This window comes from Danio aesculapii, chromosome 14, assembly GCF_903798145.1.
Source record: "Danio aesculapii chromosome 14, fDanAes4.1, whole genome shotgun sequence".
Classification (NCBI taxonomy): Eukaryota; Metazoa; Chordata; class Actinopteri; order Cypriniformes; family Danionidae; genus Danio; species Danio aesculapii.
In genome coordinates, this window is record NC_079448.1 from 28,485,603 (window position 1) to 28,512,579 (window position 26,977).

The window sequence follows — 26,977 nt, forward strand, 5'->3', positions numbered from 1 at the left end:
TGTGCCCATCTTCTGATGCCTACATCCAGCAGAATAACACGCCATATCATAAAGCGTGAATCATCTCAGACCTTTCTTGAACATGACAATGAGTTCACTGTACTCAAATGGCCTCCACAGTCACCAGTTCTCAATCCAATAGAGCACCTTTGGGATGTGGTGGAATGGGAGATTCGCATCATGGATGTGCAGCCGACAAATCTGCAGGAACTGCGTGATGCTGTCATGTCAATATATACCAAAACCTCTGAGGAATATTTCCAGTACCTTGAATCTATGACATGAAGAATTAAGGCAGTTCTGAAAGCAAAGGGGGGTCCAACCCGATACTAGTATGGTGTACCTAATAAAATGGCCAGTGAGTGTATTTATGCACTGAAAATAAACAATTCTTCTGGAAAAATAGATATTACTAATCTTTCACTACACAGCTTTTTGTCCAGTTTTTGCCTTCTAGAATTAAAATATTCCTCCCAGCTCCCTGATAAACATTTAATAGTCACTGCTGGAATTTTTTTTGTTTGTGGTTTTCATGCAGAATTTACATTCAAGCGAGCAGAGAAATGATTTAGTCATGAATAATGTGAGCAATCAACTGAGTGAGAATTTATTGCCACACACATTAATCAACACATTATGACAATCCACCACATTGTGAATTCAGCTCAGTGAACTGACAAATTGGCTTGTAACAGACAGCGCAAACTACATTCAAGGGCACTTACTAGTTATATGTAAACTATAACTCTGTGGCTACAAAACGGTAATTTATAATGAAATACGCAGACAGTGATCTTTGGTTCTTTACAAAATATCTTTGGCATATAAACATGAATAATCTGCACACGTTACAGGTCTTACATTAAACATGAAGACATCATTTTGGTCGGTTTTTATGTGCCCAAAATAGCATTTGTTCCAGCTTAAACCATGCAAACATGCAACAGGTATAACAAATACAACCAAAAACATTACAAAAACGATAAAAAGAAAAATACTAAATTGTTATTATTGAACCGGTGTCCTGACATTTACTCCTACCCATCATATCATGCTCCCAACACTGTATTTAAATGGTTCCAAGGTTGGGGTTAGGGATTGGGTAGGGCGATATTACAGCTTCATATCAGACTACTCCACATTAAAATTTACAGTGGTAGCAAAATCTGATGGGTGGCATATTCACAATGTGCTACCTACATTTTGAATGGGAGGACAATCTGTCAAGGTAGGATAAATCGACAGAACACCGGGATCAGATTCAATAATGCAGAATGAATAAATCATAACACATGAAGTGCCATGGCAACCCGATATAATCAATTTGAGAGATTTAAAAAATAACACTGTTTTCCAACCAAGGGTCTTTGGCATTTGAAAAAGGTGCATTGTTGAACTGCTTTGCATTTTCAGCTTTCTGTATGCTGTTGCCTGGATTTTCTTAGTCTTTTAATTAGCTCTCCTTAAAATAAGACACCAAACTCTGTGTTTCCATCCTCTGAAAGTGGTGAGGGTTATAATGAACTACAGTTTTACTTTGTAGAAAGTGTTTACTGGACACGAGACAATGTTCTGCTGCTGTGACTTCTCAGGACCTTCTGAAAGAGATCATCTGTAACGAGGCAAAAAAAATAATGATTGATTAATTTATATACGGTGCTCAGCATATATAAGTACGACCCTTACAAATCTCTCTTTTAAATTAATGTTTTTAATAGGAAGCTATACAATATTATATTTGTGCATAGACATTAGATTAGTCATTACTAAAGACAAATCTGGAGCTTATCTAACAAATTAACTAACGATAACGGTCCAAAAACTAGTACAACCAAATTTATATGTTATAATAAAACTTTTAAATACAAATTTTAAAAAAAGGAAAAATAAAGAGAATGGAAAAAAATCTACATTTATTTTTTAAATTTTGTGGGTTGTAATTGTTTTTTTTTATTGAATTTTTTTGGGTTGAATTTAATTGTATTATCTTTAAATTTCTAAATATTTTTGGTGACTAAAATGTTATTTTAATAAATATATTTTTAATTATGTTTAATAATGTTTAAATGCTCCAAAATACATTCCCTATTTACTGAGAAATTGATATTCATTTTCAAAATGGGGTGCACTCAATTATGCTGAGCACTGCATTTCAGTATCATCACAAAAGTTCAGATGAGACTCCATTGACTCCATTGATGTGAGAAAAGTAAAGTTATGCATACCATTTTTGGATATTTGAGACCCAGCCTAGAACAAAAATGAAAAACCCAATATGAACATTTTTCATATTCATTGATAAATGAGTTAGAGGCACAATGACATAAGCAAGTGAAAGAACTGAAAAATTGGTTTATTGTAAATACTAACCCTGACAGCAGATGTGCGTCTGATTGTTGAGCCTTCGGCCTGGTCACTCACAGTTTTAGGAGCTAAGATAGATTGACACATCGCTGTTATGAACTGCTGGAATACTATAGTTCTTTTATCACAGTGTTTAAGGAATCATTAGCTTACGCAGTGGCTTTATGATGACATTAACAGCGTGCACAACTCCATTGGTAGCCATCAGATCAGACTCAACCACAGGCACACGGTTCACATATATGGTTGAGTTACGCTGAAAAGAAAAAGAGAAAAAACATAACAAAATAAAAGAGTTTATGAGTTATTAAGAGTTATGAAATTTAATGTAAGGAATATTTTACCAATAAATAAACATTGCTTCATAATTTATTCTGATTATTCTATTTTTTATTCTAGTTATTTAAAGTTATTTAATTTTTGAAAATAAATATTTAATAATGTAATTATTCAGTGACAAAAGATCACTAAATAAACAAAAAATAATTTTTAAATTCATTTACAGTAATACCATACATTCTTAGAGTATATATTTTAAATTAACATGACAGTAATGGTCACGATCACCAGCGATCATAACTTCCAGATCGCTGGATCTCACACACAAACACACATGGACTCCAATTCCGCCTTTAATAGACTACATATTCAGTCATGCCACACACATACTCACACCTGCTCCAAGTCTCTACTGATTACACTCGCACCACCTGAGGATCGTCAAGGACTGATTACAAACACCATTTAACCAGCACACACTCGCACTTCCATTGCCGAGTCTAGTTATCTGTAAAGTGATATTTCAACGCAGTCTCCTAGTCTTGGTTACCTAGTTCTCCCTGTTTGCCGCCTGCCTTCCCACCTCTCGCCTGATACATTTGACTACGATTCTGGACTGCCTTTATACATCTGTTTGCACCTGTGTTGACCATTGCTTCCCTGACTTCGAATAAACCTGCAAGTGGATCCTAAACTTCAGTTGTCTGTGTCACTCCCCGTGTTACAGAAATTAAATAATTAAATTTTGTTGAAATAAATATATAGTATCAAATAAACAGTATATCAAGTATCCAGTTCAAAAGTTGATGCTGAGTATTTTCACAAATATTGGTGCTATTTAGCTATTATTCACATTCTAAATAAACTAAAACCAGGAATCAGTTTTTTTCTATTTGCAAACTTGATTGTGTCAATTGAAATTCAAGATTTCACACTTAGCTGATGATTGATTATAAAGCGTGTTTGGCATGCTGTACCGGGAGAGAGTCCTGAGCTCATAATACTGTTTGCAGGGCAAGAGGGAAGTTTGAGCTCAGGTTGGTCTCGAGAGCTCCACCTGCTTATGGCAAATGGCAGATTAGGGATTGCTATACTACTGGTTAAGAGCTCATCTATGGTGCCGATTTGGTTTGGTCAATTTACCTCTGTCGCATGTCTTTGGACTGTGGGAGGAAACCGGAGAACCCAGGGGAAACCCACGTGACAACCAGTGGCATTCTTGCTGTGAGGCAACAGTGCTAAACACTGGGCTGCCTTGTCAAGGAAAAGGGGAGGAGTAGGGGTGGAAGGAGGGATTCTTAAAGACGAAGGTAAGACACTCTTGTTATTTATAGTGAGTTAGGAATTATCTGATTGGTGAATCGTGTTAGCTAATGCGGGACTAGCAGCAGTCAATCATAAGCATGTGATCCTCTCGAAATTAGTTTATAAACAAACTTCACAAAAAGCAGCCTTGGTGAGCATAAAACACAATCTAACCCCAACTTTTGAGCAGCCCCATAGCAATACATCAATCAATAATAGGCAGAGATAGATGGCAGTGTATAGTACTGACAGTGCCTAACTCCAGTTTGTCTCCAGCAAGGGGCTTCAGTCTAGTATGAGAGGTCACAGCTCCGCTGACCAAGAACTCATCTCCGATGTGGTATTTCAGGATGTTGGCCAGCTCTTTAGGGTCTCCTGTGTTATCAAAAGCAGAAAAACAACAGATGAAAGTGCAAACAAAACTCTGAAAAAAAATGGGAGATTATTGTAAAACGCAGTATAATGAAGAATCTGTAATTTGCCAGTTTTCTTTAACTTTTATTTAACTAACAAATAATCAACAAAAATACATTTCAAGTGTCTTCACTGACAAACATAATAGTACATACAGAGCTCAGCATAATTGAGTACAGCACATTTTAAAAATGAATATTTTATCCATTTCTCAGTGAATATAGGCAATGTATTTTGGTGTATTTAAACAAAACAGATTTAGTAAATGGATATATTTATTAAAATAATATTTTAGTTACCAAACAGATTTAGAAATTGAAAGATAATACAATTAAACTCAAGCAAAATATTGCGAAATAAATTACAACCTACAAAATTTCAATTAAATGTTTCTATTGTTTTGCTTCTCTTGATTTTTACTCTTTTTAAAATTCAGTATTTAATATTTTTCTATAACATAAATTTGGGTGTACTAGTTTTTGGACCATTATCGTAAGTTATTTTGTTAGAAAAGCTCCAGATTTGGCTTCAGTACTGACTAATCTAATATATATGCACACATATAATATATAGCTTTCTGTTAAAAATATGAATTTAAAAGAGAGATTTAAAAATCACATTTATTTGGTCAATGAAAACACTAGAAATCCTTTCTTTGTTATTTTGTCATTGAATAAAATTGCTAATTTTATTGTAATTCAAATTGAAAAAAAGTCCCAACTTTTTCTGAAATGTAATCTTGGACCAGGGTCTTATGTTGTATTTGTGGGAAAAGCTGAAATACATAGTATTTCGAGTCAAAAGGAATGATTTTTATTTTATGCTAAAAATCATTAGATTGTTAAAATCATCTTCCATGAAGACATATTGTAAACTTTATACTGTAAATACATCAAAACCTATTTTTTGTTTAGTAGTACACTGAAAAAAGTGTTGCATGCAAAAGTGTTGCAAACAGTTTATTTGTGTTGAATTTAAACAAGCAAATTAAATTTAATAATGGTCAACTTAATTTGTTTGTTTAAATTCAGCCCAAATAAATAGTTTTCAACCACTTAACGTAAAAAACTTGAGTAAATCCAAGGAATCATCTTTCAATAATTATTTTCAGTGTATGTACTGCTAAGTACTTTATCTGGGCAACTTTAAAAGCAATTTTCTCAACTTTTAGATTTTTTTAAACCTCAGATTCCAGGAATTTAAATAAGCTATTTGTATCTTGGCCAAATATTGCCAATCAATGGAAAGATTATTTCTACAGCTTTCAGCTGACATTTAATTTCAAAAATAAATATATATATATTGTGATCCAAGGTCACAATAAGTGTTAAATATGCTGCACATCCACTTACTGAATTCCCAGAGAAATATATCTGACTAGATTGTATGTAATCATGCACTAAATGTCTGCTTTTCTGACTCGCAAGGTGAGACATTACTCATGAGTTTGTTGAGGTCAGCGGACGGCAATGCACTGAAAGCAGCGTTGGTTGGAGCGAAGAAGGTGTAGGTCCCTTTTTTATTCAGGAGCTCCGTCAGGCCTGCTTTCTGAATGGCGCCAACCAAAGTGCTGCACAGATGAAAGCTCATTAGTGCACATTATTAGGAACATATCTTTAGGCTATAAAAGACAATTAAACTGACAGCTCAAACGGCACATTTCAAAAGGTCATCTGAAATCTGAGAAAATTACGGTCTCAAGTTTGAACACGATCATTAGGAAAAAGCTTTGAGAGATTGACACTGAAGCCTGTAAATGTTGGTGAGAAACAGCAGCTGCGGATTTTCTTTCAACAAGACTGTGAAAACAATTACACACTTTCTGCTGGAACTTTTTCTTCTTCTAGGTTTTTATAGGGCATTTTGGATAAATCGGTATTGGTGTGAGGGTAAAACCTTTTTGTTGTAAAGTTTATAGTCTCTAGATCTCTCTAACTTGGCTTGAAAAGTCATTAGCAGCTTATTTAAAAGGAAATGTTAAATCTTGTCAAGAATTACACAACCTTTTGTCATTTCTAACATTTACAGTAAATAAATAATACATTGCTATTATTTCTTATTCCTATTTAGTTCACTATTTGAAATAAAAAGGATGAACTGAAATAAACTGTGAGGCACTGAGCTAAAATGGAAAAAAATAATATTTGTTAAGTTTCTCTATTAATTTAATGTCAGTTTCAAAAATAATGTTGAAATTGTCATTAAAAAGCTAACAAATGCCCTAGGATTATTTTCATTGTTAATTAATGTTAATAATGTTAATGTTAACCATTAATGATTAACAAATAGAACTTCAATATAGGTTCTACCACAAATAAAGACAAATATACACAATAAAATCACTTACACTTCATAAAAAAGCTTTTCAATAAATAAAAACAACAGAAGTGTCTCAACAATTAAACTAAAATAATACTCTTACACGCCTGTAAAACTATTATTTCGTTTTTGTATTTGTCTCAATTCTGAAAAAAAAACAAATAGTCTTCGGGTCTGTCAAACTCCAAAAACAAAGCAGAGTGTAAACATCATAAAGACAGAGTATACGACTCGAGAGCTTTGCTGCACTTAGGCCTTTTGACACCAAATGCCAGTTGTTCTCATGTGTTTTAAGGGCCAAATGTCATTCAGTGAGGCAAAGTTTGATTTGAGAGCAACAGCAGAGGGGAAGAGTTCCCATGAATAACAAGTTCAATTTCTGCATGTTTTTATTAACTTTGAAAGATAAAAGTACACCAATCTTATAGGCAGCCTTTAACGCTATGATTTATTAATCAACCACTTACATTGGATGTTGTAAAATAAACAATCATTTGCATATCTGAATTTCAGGTTATATTTACACTAGAGCATTTTCATTTTAAAATGACTTATTCAAGAGTTCACACTTAGCTGATGATTGATAATAAGCTTGTTTGGCATGCTGTCCTGGGAGAGAGCCCTGAGCTTATAAGATCTTCAAGCCCTAGGCTCCCTCCCGTTAGCAGGGCAAGAGGGGAGTTTGAGTTCAGGTAGATCTCGATGAACTCCCCAGACTTACGTAATTAAGGCTAATGGCAGATATATATGATGGCTAAGGAGATATACGGCTTGCTAAGAGCTTGACTATGATGCCAAATTGTTATGTTTAATTTACTTAGGTTGCTTGTTTTTTGGAGTGTGCGAGGAAACCGGAGAACCGGGGAAAACACAAACAAGCACGTGGAGAACCAGGAAAGGCAGAAATGTCAACTTGTTTAGTAAGGACTTTAGCCAGTGACATTCTTACTGTGAGGTGACAGTGCTAATCACTGGGCCGCCGTGTCACCCATCTAGAATGGATGGGAAGTAGGGGTGGGTGGGAAACTCTGGTTATTTATAGTGAGTTATGCCGCAGTCACATTAGAGTTTGTACGTGCGAAATTCTGCGCTGCGAAAAGGAGCGGGATTAAAAAAGATGATTAGACATAATAAAATGTGAACGATTGGTCCATATTTTCAATTTCTGTCCAGAGAGGTCATGTTATGATCTTTGATTGGTCTTAATCACGTGATGTGATTTCTCGGGTCAGAGTTCACCAAGCTTAAACTTTCCAACTGTAACTTGTCGCAGGAGCTTGTGTTTCCGGTCTGCCGCATTCGCGTGCGTATGAATGGAAGTCCATGGGGAGAAAAGTCTAGTGTGACCGCAGCTTTTGGGATCATCTGATTGGTGAATCAATTGTTAGCTAATGTGGGACAAGCCGTGAACAATCATAAGCATGTGATCCTCTGGAAATTAGTTTATAAATAAACTTCACTTAAGATTAAACCGTTTCTCACCCAGACTGGCAGTTTTACTGTGTTTCAGAAAACAATCTCTGTCCATACAATATTAAAAGTATAGTACACGATCATTCATGCACACTGGGCATAGGCATATCTTGCTGGTATCTACTCTTGTTGTCTACTGCATGCATAACGGTCCACATGAGGAGCTTGATGAATCAGGGAATCCTACACAATCGTCCAGAAGACTTGATAAAAGGTTTTATATGTAAGCAAATAGTGAGTAATTATAATTTTTTTGGATGAGCTATCCCTTTAACAATTACATCCTACTAGTTATAGCATAAATTTGGAAAATTACATCTTCATTTTCCCTATAAGACTAAAACGTGCATTCAGTAGCTGATTTGGGTTCACAAATTAAAAACATTTATTGTTACAAAAACACACAGATCTGCTTCATAACCATTACAAAAAATAACTGCAGTAAACTGAGGTAAAACTGCAGTCGAACAGCAGTATTTTGAAGTAGAGGTCTGCATTCCTGCAGCTGTACTGCGGGAGCCACGGGACCTTACCAGATTTCTGCAACGATCATTACACATTTTACATTCTTCCTCGGCCCAATATGTATCTGCTTTGTGTATTTAAAAAATGCTGATATGATATGTGAAACACAATCGGTAGTTGGCAAATATATTAAGTGGATATGTTTGTAAATCTGACTTTGAAAGTGTCACAAACCTCACCGCACGTCACGCAGCACTCATGTCTTATCACAAAGAAATCTCATTTGGAAGAATAGTAGTTGTACTGCAGTTGTACTGTAGCAGTACTTCAGTTGTTTTGCAGAAATATGTGTCCAAAAACTGCACTTTTCAGAAGTCACTAAAACTGCAGCATTCCTTTAAAATTCTGCAGTATTCTTTTGTTAGGGAAGACATGTATTAACCCCATGGTGGCATATGGGTAGGCCCACACGGAATCCGTGAGCGTAGAATTCCGCAGATTTTCCACAGATTTTCCGCAGATTTTTAGCCTATCTTTAATTCTGTTTATTTACTTGAGTAAATGTGTGTAAATCTATACTTATTCCGTTTTTTAATTATTTTAGTATTATTATTGACTAATATGAAAATGTTCATCTGATTTATTCACAATGCAGTTTGTACGGTGATATTTTCTGTCTTTTTAACCAAATAAAGTGAATCTAATTGGATTTGCATTTTAAACATTAAATAAAAGTTAAAAAGGTATTACTTTTTTTTCATATATTAAGGTTTTAGTTATGATACCCCCAAAATCATTCTGCAGAAATCCACAGAATTTACCAAAATTCGCTGCAGAAATAGCATAAAATGTCCGCAGATTCCGTAGCTTAAAAATATGGCCACTACCAAACGCTATTATACAGGATGGAAGAGCCAGGATTGTAGGACTTTCTACAGTCTGTACACACTACATGACTTAAGAAAGCAGAACAGGGCACTTAAAGACTTCACTGTGACACGTTTAATTAAAATAGGCCGATCATCTTACCTGAAACGATTATCTGCTTTCAGGACATCCATGACAGTTCCCTGGGGGGGCGTCAGGATACTATCAACGAGGAACATATTCGCATAGCGGCCATTTTTGTCATGGGCGGCAATGCAGGCGTTCTCAATGCACAGGTTCTGCAACATCCAAGTAAGTGAAACGGTTAAGGTTAGTGGTTATACAGATCAGCGCTTTCATTTCAAAGCTCTCTTTTTCTCACAAGACCGTAATGATGCATGAAGTGAGCTGTGGAAAACGTTAAGGTGATCCAAAGGAGAGGTTTCCGGTGGTCTGTGAAATCCATTACAAAGCAGAAATGTGAGCGTGCAGACAGAACTATACCATCCTCACTGCCAGCTACAACATGGATAGAAATAAAAAAAACTTGGCTCTTACGTGTGTTTGATGGATTGGTAACTGGGTTATAATTCAAGCGCTGGTCAAGAGGGATCTATTTCCTTTACCACTGTCATGTAAATGACTGTTCTGCTGAATATTTTCTTCAGCATCGATACATATCAATGTTTCATTTAAAAATAGCTGCGATTTGGGGTTCTTTTAAATCATTCCAATACGCATATTCCCACACTTACATTTCTGAACACAAACACTCTAAGTTTCAGTCCACCAAGGGTCTCCAACTCCTGCCCATGATAAAGGCCCTTGGAGGAAAACTTCTCCTTGAGAATGTGGTTTCTCAGCAGTTTCTTCATGTCAGGAGTCATGGCCAAGCTCTTGTCTGCACACAAATGATACAATTAGAGTTAATACAGAGTTCTATAAGGCTCAGTTGCTAGATTAAAGAACATTGAGTGATCCAACCTTTAAAAGCCTCGTTGAGGGGGGCTAATAAGGTCACAGACTCAGAGCCGACCAGGTGATCATTAAGACCAGCATCTTTAAAAAGCTTTGCAGCTGTAGTAACAACAGATCCCTCTGCAAGCTCCAGCAGGGTTTTGGCTAAAAACAAACAAACAAGAAAGGACTGAATGGAACAGATAACTCAAGCAAGTACCTTCAAGACAAAGAAAATGAATTAGGATTAATTAGTGGAGAAAATAGTTTGACATTGATTCTAAAAAAGCCCCTAAAAATCGAATCTCATGGTGAGATCATATTTTGTTTAAGCAATCGCAAATTGTATGAATGCCATCCATAGCATTTGAGCATGATTGGGAATAGACAGGAACACATACCACAGAAGACAATCACAAACAAGAAAACCAGTTTGCCTGGCATTACTGTATATTTTTTACAGTATATTACTCTTAATTTCCATTGCAAATGGCTTTTATTTTATACATCATACATTTAGTCAGATATACCAGGAAAGAAGTGTGTAAAACATGCATTTGGCAACTGCCAGAAGTCAGTGATGTGAGTTCATAAATTAAACCCATAGATCTGCTTCATAAGAGATGTATTAACTATGTATGTCCTATGATGGCATATGGGTTAGAAGAGCCAGGATAAAATTTAACTACTCTGTGTTCATCTGACAGAAGAAAGTCATATACACCCCAGAATGGCTTGAGGGTGAGTAAATTATGGTGTCATTTTCATTTTTGAGTGAACTGGTATCAGGGATAGTTAAGGGATATCCCTATAAAAGGGATAGTTCACCCAAAAAAGTTTTCATTCTGTAATTTATTATTTATCCTTCACTTGTTCCAAACTTGTTTTGAGTTTATTTATTTTGTTGAATGCAGAAGTGGGTTGACTTCCATAGAAAGAAAATAAAAGAAATTCATAAACGTTTAAAACCACTTCAGTGTGAACAAGGGGACAAAAAATTAAATTTTTGGGTGAACTATCCTAACTATGACTAAGTCGCCTAACTGGCATACCCGAGTCAGGAATGAGAAGCTCGTTGATGTAGTGAACAACTCCATTGGTTCCAAGCTTATCTTTCTGCGTGACGACAGCTTTGCCGTTGATGGTCAAATCTTCACCATCACAGCCGACTTCCAGCATTGTGCCCTGCAGGGTCTCCAGAGGAGTTCCAGCCACGATGGACTCAGAGCAGTGTAAGTTCTTCAGAATGTGGAAATTCAGCAGATCTAAAGGGGGTTGAGAAAAAAGGATGGCCATATGACAACACATCTCAACAGCAGCACAGCTGTGCTACTGGAAAAAGACAAAACATAACAACTGGTTTGGACAAAAAGATGAAACTGTTGTTGCAGCATCTAAATGTTAACTATATAAAACCCAACATAAAATCAGACTTTCCCTATTCTTTTCACATATTCCTGACTACTGTCAAGTGAATTTTGCAAACCATAACAGTTTACATGGATTCTGGATGGATTTTTCTGTTTGGCTGACATTATTACAACCCCTCGTACTGTTTAACTGCACCCTCCAACCACCTTGTTCTATTTATTATGCACTAAACAACTCCTTTCACAATTCAGTTCATTCTAAAATTTTCATGCTGATGAAAACCAAATGTACCTTTAAGAGCGACAGGGTCTCCCAAAATTCTGGTCAGTGTATCTGGAGGAATCTTCTCAAAGGCTTCATTGGTTGGTGCAAAGATGGTATAAGAACCCTGGTTCTCCAACAGAGTAGTGAGACCAGCGGCAGCAACTGCAGTCTGAATGAAAATGTCACTGCATGTATTATTCATATAATATAACTCATAAAAAATAAAAAAGAATCAGTAAATTCCTTCAATCTACCCGCAGAGTGTCCAGGTCATCATCTGTGTCAATAATAGAGTTGACATCGTTTGTAATGGCAGTGATGACTCTGTCCACAACATGCACAATTCCATTGGTGGCGTGCTGATCTGTCTTTACAAGCCTTGCGCAGTTCACTGTCACAATCTGCAACCACACATATCATTGGTAACGTACACACAACTTCAAACAAATCATCCGGTGTAAATGCTAGTTGACACAATTCATAACGCCATTAAATAACTACAGAGAAAGTAAACAGCATATTTCCAGTTGGCCAGTCTAAACGACTTCTCTTGTAGGTTCAAGCAGCAAAACTGATGGATTCAACCAAATCTGACTCACTCCGTTAGAATAATGGTGGATATGAACATCAAAGTCTTGATACATGGAGGAGAACGAAGAGCCGTGCTTAAGATCTTCAGAAGTCAAGCGTTTGTTGATCATGTGGTAGTGCAGAGCGTTCAGGAGCTCAATGTTGACATTGCTCACCAGGGCATCCAGAATTTCCTACAGCACATTTTGAAAACACTGAGCTTATCTTCGTATTTTACAGTTTGGTAGACAATATATTATGTTTTTCTGGGAACTCCAAGCCTGAAAATGACTGGAAACTCTTTATTTGTTCTACATGATCTATGGAGACGCATTGGGAACTCACAGTGGGAAGTGCAGCCCAAGCCTCATTGCTGGGAGCAAAGAATGTGAAGCTGCCGGGTCCTTCGATCTCTTCCTGCAATTTCGCTCTCTCTGAGTACATCTTAGTAGTGGTGGCTTCAATCACACTCAGGGTTTTATAGATGTTCACCAGAGGTAGAGCTTTAAAAAAAAATAAAAAATTTTGTTTAGGAGTTTTCTACAAAACTGAGTTTCCTTTTAACCCAATGCTATTACTAATACCTCACCACCCCCCAAAAAAACACTCCCACCACCAATGTGCTCAAGCAAAAACACAGAGAAAGCACAACACTCCTGAAAGGCGATTGATATTGTAGAAAATAATGCACATTCAAGGTGGTGATATAGTTACAAAGCGGAGTGTACTTTACACGTTGACATGCATTATTTTATAATAATTTAAACTGGACTGGAATCAATTACACATTATTATTATTGCCACAAAGGCGAGGCAGTGGCGCAATGGGTAGCATGTTCGCATCACAGCAAGAAGGTCGCTGATTCGAACCTCGGCTGGGTCAGTTGGCGGTTCTGTGTGGAGTTTGCATGTTCTCCCCGTATTCGCATGGGTTTCCTCCGGGTGCTCCGGTTTCCCCCACAAGTCCAAAGACATGCGGTACAGGTGAATTGGGTTGGCTAAATTGTCCGTGGTGTATGTGTGTGAATGAGTGTGTATGGGTGTTTCCCAGTGATGGGTTGCGGCTGGAAGGGCATCCGCTACGTAAAACTTGCTGGGTGGTTAATTCTGCTGTGGTGACCCCAGATTAATAAAGGGACTACGCCAAAAAAGAAAATGAAAATTAATTATTGCCACCTGAAGACATTACCTTGCTTCAACCCTAAATATTCATTCATTCATTCATTTTATTTTCGGCTTAGTCCCTTTATTAATCCGCGGTCGCCACAGCGGAATGAACCGCCAACCTATCCAGCACATGTTTTACACAGCGGATGCCCTTCCAGCTGCAACCCATCTCCGGGAAACATCCATACACACTCACACTCATATACTACGGACAATTTAGCCTACCCACATGAACACAGGGAGAACATGCAAACTCCAAACAGAAACGCCAACTGACCCAGCCGAGGCTCGAACCAGCGACCGTCTTGTTGTGAGGCGACAGCACTACCTACTGCGCCACTGCGTCGCCCAACCTTAAATAACTCTTGAACAATATTAAACCTTAAATACCTCTTTTGCACAACATTCACCTTTAATACCTCTCTTGCACAATATCCTGCACAACATTGTTCAGTCTCATGTAGAAGTACTTGTATAGCCTGTCTTAAGCTGCAGTCACACTGGATTTTTCTCCCCTCATAGACTTCCATTAATACGCACGTGAATGTGTCAGACTGGAAATGCAAGCTCATGCGACAAGTTTCACAGTTCGCTGCATTGCAAAGTTCATGCTTGGTGAACTCTGACCTGCGAAATCGCACCACTTGACTGCATGAGACCAATTGAGGATCAAAACATGACCAGAAATTTTAAATATGGACCAGTCGCTTGCTTTTTTAAATGTCTAATCATCTTGTTTAATCCCGCCCCTTTTCGCAGCGCTGTAAGACAGAATTTCGTAAGCTCAAACTCTAGTGTGACCGCAGCTTTATGTGTATAGTTAAGTATCTTATAGTATATGTTACTTATGTTTATATTTCTGATTAATTTATGTAGCACCGTTGTCCTGCGAGACTCGACATTTCACTCCTCTGTAGGTCCACACATGTAGCGGAACGACAATAAAGCTCAACTTGACTTGATTCAGGGGCGCCGCTAGGGGGGGAAGTTAGGAAGATTTTAAGGGCCCATACATTTAGGGGGGCCCCAGAGACATTATTAAGGGCCCGCACCAATTCCCCCTATAACTGTCTTCGACTGTGGGGTAGACCGGAGCACCCAGAGGAAACCCACACAAACACGGAAAGAACATGAAAACTCCACACAGAAATGCCAACTGAACTAACCGGGGCTCGAACCAGTGACCTTCTTGCTGTGAGGCAATCTTGCTACCCACTGCACCACTGTGATACCCATCTTTTTACTTTTCACCTAAAATGTCTCCTACAACAATCCTACATTTTTTAAATGATCATTTCCACTATAACATATTAAAAAAACACCAGAGGCTGAATCTTAAAGTTTCTAGCTTTCAAATGAATCTATTTACTGTGGGGAGCAGAGAGAGGGGAAGGATCAGCATAGGACCTCAAGGTGGGAATCAAACTTGGGTCGCCATGAGCACTGGAGTGCATGTGTTAATACACTAACCACTACACCATTGGCACTGACTGCTTCATTCTTTTTTGAACACAAAGAAGATATCCTGACAAATATTGATAACCAGACAGTAGATGATAACAGCTGACTTATATTTTTACCTTTTCAACAGTGGCGGCCATCAGCTGTCTGGTTGCCAAAATTAATTAAAATCCTCTTTTGTGTTAGAAGCAAAACAAACTAACAAAAAATAGAATCTAGCACAGGTTTGGAACAACTTAAACAAAATTATGCAATTCCGAGTGTGTCTCACACAGGTGAGGAGGCTTGACAAACCACCTATAGAAAACAAACTCTTTCATCTCTTACTTTCACCGAAGAGCTTAGAATGACCAAGAGGCGACACTCAATAGAACGTTCCGTTACAACAGCAGCGCCCCGCGATTCCACCATTCTGGAGTGAAAGTGATCGGCAGTCCATTGAATCTTATTGCTGTTGCGATGGCAAGCAGCTGCTTTGTTTTTTATTTATTCATTTAAAAAGCGCATCAAAGCTGAAATACAACATGAAAGACGACAATACAACACTTACAATCATAGACTGGTGATATACTAACCATATGTTTTCTTGACAAGTTTCTTTTTCTTGTTTTCTTGTCACTTTTAGGTGAAATTACTTTAAATGACTCTCATTTAATAGTTTACGCACTGGCATAATACATATTAATACTGACATGTTAAATTAAATTAACATGACTTTCAAAATAAGATGTTGATAGCATATTAACAGTACTTTTTGTTGGAGGATTATATTATAACAATACATTGTGTGTTAAAAAAAGACTAATAAGTTTTTAATTAAAAAGCTACTTTCTCCAAATTTATTAAATTTTTTATCTTCATATATATATTTCGATTCATGATTTTTAATGCTATCATTAAAAGTGATAGAGGCCATACAAACCACCAGATAATTTGGTTTTATAGTAGTTTTTGTTGTGTTTACTCACTTTTGCTTCATCCTAATTCGAGTAAAAACTAAACAAAAAAAACGTAATTAAGTTATTTTGTTAACCTTACTTTTATGTTATATGTGAAACAGATATTTTAGATATCAGATTAAACATAGTCTTGTCAACATTTTGGAAATTGTGTTTTCATTGGGGTATTGTTTTAAAATGTTACTTTTCATTTTAAACTCATATTTAACTCATACAGTAACTCACATTTTAACTAATATTCAACTCAATATTTTAATTAGTTCTGTCTAATGTTAGTTGTCCCTGCTGTTTTCCTATTGGATTTTTCATTCCAAAATGGCCGCCGCATGACACTAGCGGCATCTAGTGGCTGTTAACTAAATAGCAACAGAGGTCTCCTCTTGGTGATTCTATGCTCTTTGCTTTCACTAACACATTGCACATTTGGATCAGATACTTTCTTACAATCACTCCATATCACAAAACAACTAACCAAAAATTCTTTTGCATTTATGAAGTGTCTTCAGACTGGTGAGTGGACTTGACAAACCACCAGTAGCAAACATCTTTCTCTCTATAAAAAACACTCCCCTTCCTTACTCTAAATCTTAATTCTCAGAGTACTGACAATTCCTTTGTATGATTAGCACTTCTTGTTTGTAGTGCCTCTTGTTGAATCGCTGAATGCCTCCTCAATTGTAAGTTGATTTGTACAAAAGCATCTGCTAAATGACTAAATGTAACTTGAAGGCGATTAAATTATGATACAATTTTGCTTTCTGTGTGAACCATCTCTTTAAGGGTCAACATTATATCTCTGATTCATTAAGGTTTATATTGATTTAGCAATCTGAACACCTCCCAGAATGCTCTGGCATCTCTATGGCTTTGCCCACTCATTAACACAATTTCTATCATAAGAACACTCTTTTAATATGAAATTATAATTAAATACGTGTGACACGGGGTCATCTCACAGCAAGAAGGTCGCTGGTTTGAGTCCCGGTTGGGTCAGATGACATTTATGTGTGGAATTTACATGTTCTCCCAGTGTTCACATGGGTTTCCTCTGGGTGCTCCGTTTTCCCCCACAGTCGAAAGATATGCGCTATAAGTGAAGTGAATAAACGAAATTGGCCGTAATGTATGTGTGTGAATGTAAGAGTGTATGGGTGTTTCCCAGTATTGGGTTGGAAGGGCATCCGCTGTGTAAAACATATGCTGGATAGGTTGGGGAATGAATAAAAGGACTAAGTTGAAGGAAAATGAAATGAAATAGTTACATACCAGCCGGACAGCCTTTTTCTCCAATCACCTTCTCATATCCAGGGCAGCACTCATAACTGATCACCCTACAAAGAGAATTTCAAAAACACAGTCAAAAAATCATTGCTTGGTTGGTTTTAACAAAAGATTCTCAACAGATCCCATCGGAAATGGGAGTTCTTTTATAGGAAATCAGGTCTATATTTCTCTCTTTATTATTATGAATACTGGAGTGGAGACAACCGACACACTCCTCAAAGTGTTTTAAACTGCACGGCTTAAGATATACTGTGCTTCTTCATTTCATTTCTTGCCAGGTATTTCCATAATAAATAAGGTCTGTGCAAGAGTTGGTCTTAGAGGGTCATAAAATCTAATTTCCTTTGGTAGCAGAAGAATCCAGAGGCACAGTATGGGCCAGGGAAACTCCTGAGAGGAGACTCTACGGCCAGAAGTCCTGCCAATAAAAACAATGGGAAATTCCTAGGAACCACCACGCAAAGGTGCAGTAATTGGGATCCTGGAGATTGACACATATAGCTTTCGCTTAGACATTGTTCCTTTTCAGAAAAATGTTATGACCCCTTACTAATGTGGTACATGCTTTTTTACCAACTGACTACTTAATAACTCAACATTAGGAGACTGAGGGTGAATTTACAGAGGAAGAACAAGAGTAAAAATGACAAAGGTGGTTGTATGGAACTAAATATTAATCAAAAATCCATTTTATCTAATGCTTTTCTGTGCTTATTGACTTATTGACTTTGAATTGTGTTGATTTCAATTACTGACAATTGTAATTTAATAAATCTGAATTTTTATATGCCGTTAAAATTGTTTTGAATTTGAGTTTCTTAATCTAAATATTGAAAATGTGAAATTTAAGACAACTGACATTTTCAATGTTAAATTTTTATAGACATATTTTGAAACCTCTTTATTTTTTCGTGTTCTGAATTGGGTTTGTAAAAATACAGTTTGAAGTTTCCAAGATGTAGAAATTCAGAACATGAAATTCAATATTGTAAAACTCAAAACCAGAAATTCAGATCGTGAAATTCAGATTCAGCAGAAAGTAGGTCTGGGGTGATCAACAGGGAAGAGTAGACGATTCAGTTGTCTTAAATTTCAGATGTTAAATATTCAAGTTATGAAATTCAATTTAAGGAATTTAAATTCAAAACTATTTTAATGGCATATAAAAATTCAGATTTATTAAATAACATTCGTCAATAATTAACACAATTCAAATTCAGATTGTTTGGCATGACCAAACTTAAAGATACGGGAAAAGACATCAGAAATGCAGTCGGGTTAAGGAATGAAAAACTTTTCTGTCAAATGCAGGTAAATAGAGAAGCTGGAGAACAATTTATGCACAGGTTGTAGTTTACCAGTTCAACTCAATACAATGGGTTTGACAAATAATGATGTTTGTTGGGAAGTCTAAAAAAAGAGAGGCATTTTATTTCAGTGACTCTGTATCTGTGACTGTCCATTTGGTCAACCTTTTTGGCACCAAACGCTACATTTTTGGATCGCTGGTATACATGTGGATCCCTATAAGGGCTGCAAATCTGCCGGTATATGGACTACAAGATCCAGTCAACACAGAAGCAAACAGATGTATACTGGCAGTCCAGAGTCACGGTCAATACACAGGCGCATACAATGTAAACAAACAAACATGTTGAGAGCCAAAACACAGCAAAGCAAAGCATGGGAAACGCGTTGTAATGTTCACAGAAGCAGTATAACAAGACTCAGCCCAGATGTGCGTGTGTGTGCTGTATTAAAAGTTTTTGTAATCAGTCTTTGACAATCCTCCAGCAGCGTGTTTGCAATCAGTCAGGATCAGGAACCGGTGTGAGTGTGTGTGGTGCATGACTGGAACTTGTAGTCCATATACCGGCAGTTTGTGACAATGTGACACTGAGGACTGGGGTAATGACCATAAAGACCTGCTGAAAATCTAGCTTTTCCATTGCAGGAGTAAATTACATTTTATAATATTAAAATAGATTCAGATTTTCATAATATATATATTTTTTTGGGCCATAATTCCTTTTCTTGCCATAATTATCTCTTTGACTTGCAGTTGATTAATAGAAGGTAATGTGGTAAAGAACATCCAGAACACTTGATATATTCCATGGTATGTGCATTTAGAGAGGTATCTGAATGATATTTGTTAAAAGGATGTTCACATACCAATTCCAACAAATTGTTTGCATACTAGCTTAAGTAACCCAAAGCATCTTAGAGTATGATGGAGTGGAAAACTAAAAGGCAAATCTAAACACAGACAACAATCCTGACATTCAGGCATGGGGTAGACTTGTAAAACACACGGATGAGGGAAGCACATTGAACTGATTATCAAAACAGATGGTAACTCAACTCCTGTTTGTCTTCTGCCAACATAAGCAAAGATGGTAGCCATGGATTTCTGACAAAATAAACAGCTAGGCTGTCTAACTTATGTGCACTTTCAAGTGGTGTGGCAAGAGGTTCCTAGAAATATTGTGAAAGACGTATTACGCTATGTTGAAAAAAATTCCATATTTAGTGTATGGATGGTCAGCTGATTCATCACTCTTCTAAAAATGCTGACATCCCAGAATAACATCAATGAAAGCATGATGATGTCTTCTCAAAAGGAAGAAAAGAGTAGATAACGACAATGTACATTTTACTTTACAAAAAAGTAACATTTACCATACATTTTTATCATATTTTGAAGTATAAATAGCAGAAACAGGAAATAAAGTCTGATATTTTGATGGTTTGCTATAAATACCATTATACAGTTATGGAAAATAACCACTTGAAAATGATCAGTTCTCTAACTGTACTGGATTAATAAGATATAAATTGTGGTAATATTTGTTTTATTTATAAATGTCTGATGATATTTCTTCCAAATTTCAAATACAAGTATTGTCATTTAATCTAGGCTCTTTCAGAATGACTGTCGGTCAATGAAACAAATGTTTTTAATTGTTCTCATAAAAAAAAATGTGGTTATTCTAACAAACATTGCTTTTGTAACACTTCTGAATCTACAAGTAAATATGTATGAAATATTTTGACCAAATATCATTTTATACTCTAAATGACAACATTTTTTACATTTAGAAAAAATTTTATCAAGTTTTCAGGATAAAAAATCTCCAAAAAATATGTTTAACTTGGAATTTCCAAGTTATTTTATTTCATAGATGTATATAATCCAAAATATAACCATGGACTAAATCAGTAGTCAGTGGGTTTTACAGCTTTTACAACTAGATTCAACTATTTGAAAATCTGTAATCTGAGGGTTAACAAAAATCTAGATATTGAGAAATTTGCCTTTAAAGTTGTCCAAATAACTATGCACATGATTACTAATCAAGTTTTGATATATTTTCTGTAGCAAATGTACAAAATGTCTTCACTGAACATGATCTTTACTTAATATCCTTAATTTTATATCATGTAAAGCATTGATGGCTTTTCACACAAATATACCTGTGTATTTTAAGACTGGTTTTGTTGTCCAGGGTCACAAATAAACTTTAAAATAAGGTTCCAGGTGTCTATAAAAAGGAGAACTCTATAGGGAGTAATTGGTGAAGAAAGTTATTGGTCTCTCCTTAATTGACCTGGAAACGTCCTGTTCCACGACACTGACCTTTATGAACCAGCGCTACAAAGAGTGCATTTGTTCCCTCAAAATTCCTCTGACCCCAAATTTCAAAACCCCAAAGAAACTCTGTAAATCAAGTGAACTTCGGTGTCAAAGAACCCAACCTTGAGCTTTCCTGAGTAAGGTACATCCTTTCACTGCAAAGCTCAACTTTTTTTTTTCTCACACAGCCGTGAGACGGATGGAAAACTCCTTCAGACCAGGTCAATGATTTGTGTGTGTTTGGGGATGTAAGACCTTCTACAGGACTCCCAGCTGAAGCCATTTCCTAAAAGCTTCCAAGCACCCAACGCAAAGCTGACTTCCTCCTTTCTTTCTTGAGAATCACTATGAAAGAAAACTCTGTCTGAAAACGGGAAGATGAATAAAACAAGTTCTTCTCTGTCTCAAGATTTTGAGTACACTTTTAAGTCTTGTTCCTGATATGAGTTGCCAGATAGATTTTAAATATGTGAAGGAGTAATGTGGGTAAACACAAATGACAGAAAAATAAACAAATGACATGAGAATCCAGAGAATATATATATAGCTAGCATTTGACAAAGGACAGCTTCCAGAATCTCTCCCAGTTCGGTGCTGGATTTGGCTAAAAACTCCTCAGTGAAGGAGCAGCTCCAACCACAGTAGACGAAGCTGTTGATTGTGAGCCACAACCTGTAAATATTTTTGTATTTTAGTTTCTAGCGTTAACGGTATGTTGTAGCAAGGATGTAAACACGGATGTAAACAATGGGAGATGCTGTTTGGCACCTATAACATTGTAGCTACAAATTCATATTTATCCGTCAAATCACTGTAAACACCCACAATCTTCACCAGCGCTGCAGTTTCTCTCTATGCGGACACTCTCCCTGTATTCTACATCTCAAATAACAAGCTCGCAAAAGATGTGTGAATGTTTCACATTACTTACACATGCTTATAACCCGAACATATGTGAAAGACACTTGTCAGATTTTATTTTAGAGAGCAGGCGTGAGGTTCAGCTGTGTCCTGGAAACTGATAACCATTGACTTCCATACTATCATTTTCTATCTGATTCAGGCACAAACTGATATGGCTAACAGCTATTCTGAGTGTCAGTATTTACACAGCACAAAAGCGTGTGCTTGTAGGGGCGTGGCGCTTTTCATGGTGACTTGGAGCCGATCCATGAATCACGGCACATTATGTTAGCTGACCAATTAGAGCGTTTACATGTTAGCTGAGCAGCTGTATATAATAACAGTAAGATATATTTAAAAATAATGTGATTTTTTTTTGCAAATGAAGCATGGGCACACATTGCTTTGCATCTTAAAAACACAACCAAGCCCTAAAAATACACTCTGGACCACCCTTTTAAAGCGACATATTGACTTTACTTTACTAAGTGGGTAAATTTGTTGTATCTTGGAATGGTAAAGTTGACCTAACTTAATTTTTTTATAATTATGCACAGTTCATTCATTTAATGATTTTTAAGGCAACAGATTTACTCACCTTTTTAAGTAAAGTCAAATAATCACTATTTACAGTGGAATAGCCAAAAATATATTGTAAGGGTCAAAATGAGTAATTTTCCTTTTATGCCCAAAATCATTAAGATAGTAAGTAAAGATCATGTTCAGTCAAGACATTTTAACAAAACTGATTATTTGATTAATAACATGCAATGCAAAGAACGTACTTTACAATTGTTTATCTCAGTATTTTAAATTTTTAAAGTAAAGTCAACTAATTGCTATTTTCAAATAGTGACTAATGGTAAGCTAACTTCTTCAACTTTCAGGTGATGTATAAATGCCAATTTCAATAAACCGACACTTATGGCGGCACTGTAATGTAAAAAATTGCTGTAAAACTTACAGTATTACATGAACATTTGGTTGCTAGTAAGGGTGCACTCACACTAGGCTATCCAAACTGTGCCCGGGCACATTTCCCAGTTCGTTTGACAAGCGTGAGTCCTCCGAATCAGCCCCATATGCAGTTCAATTTGGCCAGCTCGGTTGGGCTTTGGTGCGGTACATATGTAGTGTGATTGCTAACTCTTCAATAACTAAAGACACTACATCACTTTTAAGGGACTGCTTCATAAGGATATATTAATCATTGTAACTTTTCAATGAATGACAACTGTCATAGTTTATTAAAGACGCAAATACCACGAGGGCTTTTATGATAATTTATGAGCGTCAAAAGTTGTGGATCTGTTCGGCAAAATATTTGAGTGTCATCGCATCCCAAATGACTTAAAATAACACAAAACTATATAACTAAAGCAATCTCCCCTGTGCTGAGCGAGAGCGCTTCTCTTCCTGTTAAACTGAACAGTTGCAACATCGATGATGTAAGCATGCTCCGGCTCGAAAGGCAAAACGCAGTGTGAGTGCAGGCTGTAGGCAAAGAGGAGGACAAACGCGCTTCGTCACGGTTCAAGGCAACCGTACCTAGTGTGAGTACGCCCTAATACTGTAAAATTTACAAGTGCACTGTAAATTAACAATTGCAACTATGCTGTAGTTTTACAGCACAACTGTAATTATTCATTTACACTGCTCTTTTACAGTACTACAGGCAATTTTACAGTATTACCGGAAAAATTTATAAGCACATTGTAAACTAACAATCACAACTGTGCTGTAGTTTTACAGCACAATTGTTAATATTAATGTACCATGCACTCGGAAATTTTACAGTATTACTGCCAACCAAAATTGGGTCACATATAACCCTATGTATTGCTAAATGACCTATACTAAAATTCCTAAATGTGACAAAATAGGAAGAAAATCCCCACACTGTCTCCCACACTATTGAAGTTTTAATGTGCATAGTTTTGGGGCCAGAATAATAATTTAAAAATGCTTTTATCAGCAAGGATGCGAATGAGTAAAGATATTTATAAACTCACTATTGGAAATAAATGCTGTTCAGAATCCTGAAAACAAAAGTTTACATAATTTATATTAACAGTAATGGTTTCTTGATCATGACATCAGCATCCTAATGATTTCAGAGCGATCATGTGACACTGAAGACTGGAGCATTAAGGCTGAAAATTCAGTTTTTCTATTGCAGGAATTCATTTAATTTTTAAATACAGTATAATAGAATACAGTCTTTTTTTATTATATGCATATATATGTGTGGTATTTTTGACCAAACAAATGTACTCCTGTATAGCATAAAAAAATTACAGATTATACTGAAATTGACCATTTCAGCAAAGTATTATCTTAAGCCAGGACATACAAATATTGAAAAAGCTGCACACTAAACAACCCCCAAAACTTTTTGGTGTACCTACTTAGTATGCACACCTTATGTAAGCAACATGAATCTGTTACATAATGTCTACAAGACACTTACAAACATTTCAGACTCCATTCCAGATTCCAACATACTAAATAACCATTCATCAAAAATATATTTGGTAGCACAATGACAAATTACACCCTGTTTTACTGATACTTTTAACAGAAAGTTTTAATTCTCTATTGTAGACACCAAAACAGTTCCCCCTTGAAGTCTAAGATATCTGTCTCTGGAATGTTCATGTAACCAATAACATCTTTTCACCCCGTGGGGACATTAAGTAGATGTCAGTCAAACGGTTTTGCCACAAGTTGTAATTGTGATCCAGGTCTCAGTGCACTGAAGAGCTTTCAGAAAGAAAGCACTGATATTTGTTAGCCTCCCATTAATGACTCTTCAGGATGTTAGGCAATTTAACCCCACAAAGACTGAAGCAAATTATCAAGAGACATATGGTAACTATTACTACACAACGCTCTTCTATATCTACTGTCAACTTGAACTCAAATACCCTGAGCAGAGTTTCAAAGAAAAGTGGCCCTTACTAAACAAAAGTGAGGATTGAAAGATGTCAAAGTGTCCTCAGAGTCATTTACTTCAGCACTTAAAACTGTGATCATTTGAAAAATCCTTAATTAGAGTTTTTTTAAAAATATACATACGTTTAAACACTTTATTTCTCATCCAAAATTTTAAATTCGATCATTTACACATCATTCACTTGGATCAAATCTGTGTGAGTTACGTTTTTCTGTTGAACACTAAAAAGGTTATTTTGAAAAATGCTGAAAACTGGTAACCATTGACTTCCATACTATTAGTTTTTCCAACAATGGAAGTCAATGGTTACTGGTTTAAGATTCTTTAAAAATATCTTCTTTTGTGTTCAAGAGAAAAATAAATGCACAATGGTTTGGAACGTTTAAATAGTGTGTACCTAATCATTTTTGGGTTAACTATCCTTTTAAGTTTGTTCATGAATCCATTTTAGTATCCTTTTAAATCAAAATCTAGATTTGAAATTTAATTCCATGAATGCAGGAAAACTCTTGCACAGCATGACAACTGATGAAATATTTTCCTTCTAGTGATCCCCTATGAGAGTTTTTCTCTCCACAAGTTAAAAAGACAATAGAATTTCAAGATGAAATATATACCATGTCCAGACAGGCTGACACATATTTGCAAAAAATAATTTATCCCGACAACTTTACCTGTCTTTTGATAGATAGATAGATAGATAGATAGATAGATAGATAGATAGATAGATAGATAGATAGATAGATAGATAGATAGATAGATTCACTATTAAGAAATCTGTGGTAACTCACGTTGGTTTGCCACATATTTTGCGGCGATACCATTGCTTGCAGTTGGTGAAGTACTTCTTATCCGACCCTGGAATCTTCTGCATAGCACAAACATTGGGGCTGCAACACAAATAAAACAAACACCCTTCTTTAAATCCTCCATGCATTCACCAAATGCTTCATGAATGTGGAAATAAAAGTTATTTTCCACTTAAGTTGGGGAAATTATCATTGGTGTTAGATAGCCACGTATTTGTCTTCAGTGTTTAAATCCAATTCACCCAAAAGTTATTAGTCTTCAAAATAAATAATGAAAAACTCAAGTGACCAATTACTGCAGAACAGCCCTTACCCCTGAGTTCTTCCTCTTATCCTGCTGTGTTGAAGAACCGCCTGATACGGGGATTTTGCGGCGAAAACAGTCGCGATTAAGGTGATAGCCAGAGCAAACAAAGTCAAGCGCTTCATCTTGCGTCTCTGCGCACGCACTCCAGAGCGGCGCTGAGTTCGGCGGAGCCCCGCTTAAATACCAAGACCCTGGTGCTCGTGCTCTGGGAGGAGCTTCAGAGGACTAGCAACACGACACTGTCATTTCTGGATCACAAAAGTAACCTGTTTTTTTTTTTTTTTTTTTTTTTTACCCCAGTAGAGCTTCTGTAACACTTCCAACGTACGTGGTAGTATGCTTATACTTAGCTATTTAATATAGTTTAAACAACATCAGCTGTGCATAAAAACTGCGTGTAAAATAAAAGAAGCAAATTGCAGTAGCAGTGTAAAGCGTGTGTAGAGGGTGCACAGTAGTTCTATCAATAAAACAGTGGTGAAAATGTGTAAATTTGCTCATAAAACAAACTACCTTCTAATGAGACCTTTTATTAGCACATTTAAATGTTTGTTCAAAAATCGTGTTTAGACTGGAGAGTCACTCTGAACAAAGGTAGCTTTGAACAAATTATAATTACTAATTAAATAATAAATGAATAATTATAACACATTTGTAAAAATAATATTTAGCTTTTCATACTTGGTAAATATGATGTCATTTATGCGCAAATATTGGATTTGGACTGACAGCTGGCTATGCAAAAAGGGGTATTTTTGGCGTTCACACTTGGGAAATGAAATTGTTATAACTTTTCTTGAAAGTCAAGTTTACATACAATAAGATGATTATGCCTCTGAAAAAGCT

At 36.2% G+C, this 26,977-nt stretch overlaps 1 protein-coding gene across 1 annotated transcript; it reads right to left on the reverse strand.

The window, feature by feature from the left end:
• Positions 1-579: 579 nt before the first annotated feature.
• tgfbi (transforming growth factor, beta-induced) lies at positions 580-26,297 on the reverse strand. Its single transcript, XM_056471994.1, has 17 exons — positions 26,138-26,297; positions 25,807-25,905; positions 17,502-17,566; positions 12,994-13,151; positions 12,678-12,842; positions 12,333-12,479; positions 12,106-12,247; positions 11,496-11,708; positions 10,471-10,608; positions 10,242-10,387; positions 9,649-9,785; positions 5,802-5,932; positions 4,199-4,323; positions 2,518-2,620; positions 2,371-2,432; positions 2,226-2,250; positions 580-1,612 (listed from the first exon to the last, which is right to left on the reverse strand). Exons 1-17 carry the CDS (start codon positions 26,251-26,253, stop codon positions 1,551-1,553), a joined length of 2,034 nt encoding a protein of 677 aa, XP_056327969.1. The 5' UTR covers positions 26,254-26,297; the 3' UTR covers positions 580-1,550.
• Positions 26,298-26,977: the final 680 nt, after the last annotated feature.